Source organism: Amphimedon queenslandica, unplaced genomic scaffold (assembly GCF_000090795.2).
Source record: "Amphimedon queenslandica unplaced genomic scaffold, v1.1 AMPQUscaffold_10348, whole genome shotgun sequence".
Taxonomy (NCBI): Eukaryota; Metazoa; Porifera; class Demospongiae; order Haplosclerida; family Niphatidae; genus Amphimedon; species Amphimedon queenslandica.
In genome coordinates, this window is record NW_003549381.1 from 2,140 (window position 1) to 3,188 (window position 1,049).

The 1,049-nt window shown below is 33.0% G+C and overlaps 1 protein-coding gene across 1 annotated transcript in view; it reads right to left on the reverse strand.

The window, feature by feature from the left end:
- Nucleotides 1-200: 200 nt before the first annotated feature.
- LOC100631929 (IQ and ubiquitin-like domain-containing protein) overlaps nt 201-1,049 on the reverse strand; it is a 4,299-nt gene continuing 3,450 nt past the window's right edge. Inside the window, exons 11-12 of the mRNA XM_020006128.1 lie at nt 650-835; nt 201-495 (exon numbers count right to left, since the gene is read on the reverse strand). Coding sequence (XP_019861687.1) covers nt 295-495; nt 650-835 — 387 coding nt within the window. The 3' untranslated portion in view covers nt 201-294. The remainder of the gene's footprint in view (nt 496-649; nt 836-1,049) is intronic.

Genomic DNA, 1,049 nt, shown 5'->3' on the forward strand with positions numbered 1-1,049 from the left:
TAAGCAGCACTGGGTACATTCTACAGTTGCTAAGTTGCTCCTGCTCCCACAGCTAATGATCACTATTAAGTTACACACACCATTTATAAAGGCAGTGTACTTTACAAATAATTTAATTTCGATAGCTACAAGTATAATATTGTAGTACAGCAAAATTGTACCTATACCTTATACTACAACATGACATGTACATTAATTCATTGATCACACATCCCACATCTCACATTAAAGAAAAAACAACATTATTGTTTATAGTTGTATAGATACATGTAGATGTATATGCATGCATTATTTTTAGTTAGAGTCTACAGTTAATTGCTGGTGTTGTTCCTGTGGATGTTGCCTAACTACAATGATTCTTTCTTTAGGACGAGGTAGAGGTAGTTCTTTGACTTTAGTTGACATTTCCTCCATCATTCCTGGTATCTGTGTGAAATAATTCCTTGCTAATATGTGCCTCTGTCTTATTTTATCTGTAAACTGTGAACTGTAAGCCTGTGGAGGAATATTACATGTAAAATGCAATTATAAGTAAAGTACATTAATGTGCTTTTAAAATAACATATATTGACAAGTGAAAAAGCAAAACTGATAAAGCAGTAACATGAAAGCGGATAACAAGAACATTATAATAGTAATATTATCTTACCTTTTCTGGGTCATCCAGTTTAACATGAGCCCTAGCTTCATCAGTTGTCAATAATATACAGTTCCATGGGCTCCAGTGTTCAGTGATATTCCAACGAACTAGTATCAACTCAAATAGATCCTTCTCACCACTCACTGCACTCTGACCAGCCCATATGTTCTCTATCAAGTAACGTAGATCACTCTCCTATGGAGAAATACATGCTCATGCAGTAAGGTACATGAAAATGTATACATACAAATGTATGATAAACACCTGATTTGCATGCAAATTGTAAAAATTGTAATTGCAATGACAAGTTGGTAAAAGAATGAGAAAATAAAGATGACTCATTACTAATGTACATGTACACATGTAGATTTTACAAATCTCATATATTTAACTAATGTATAATGCAATT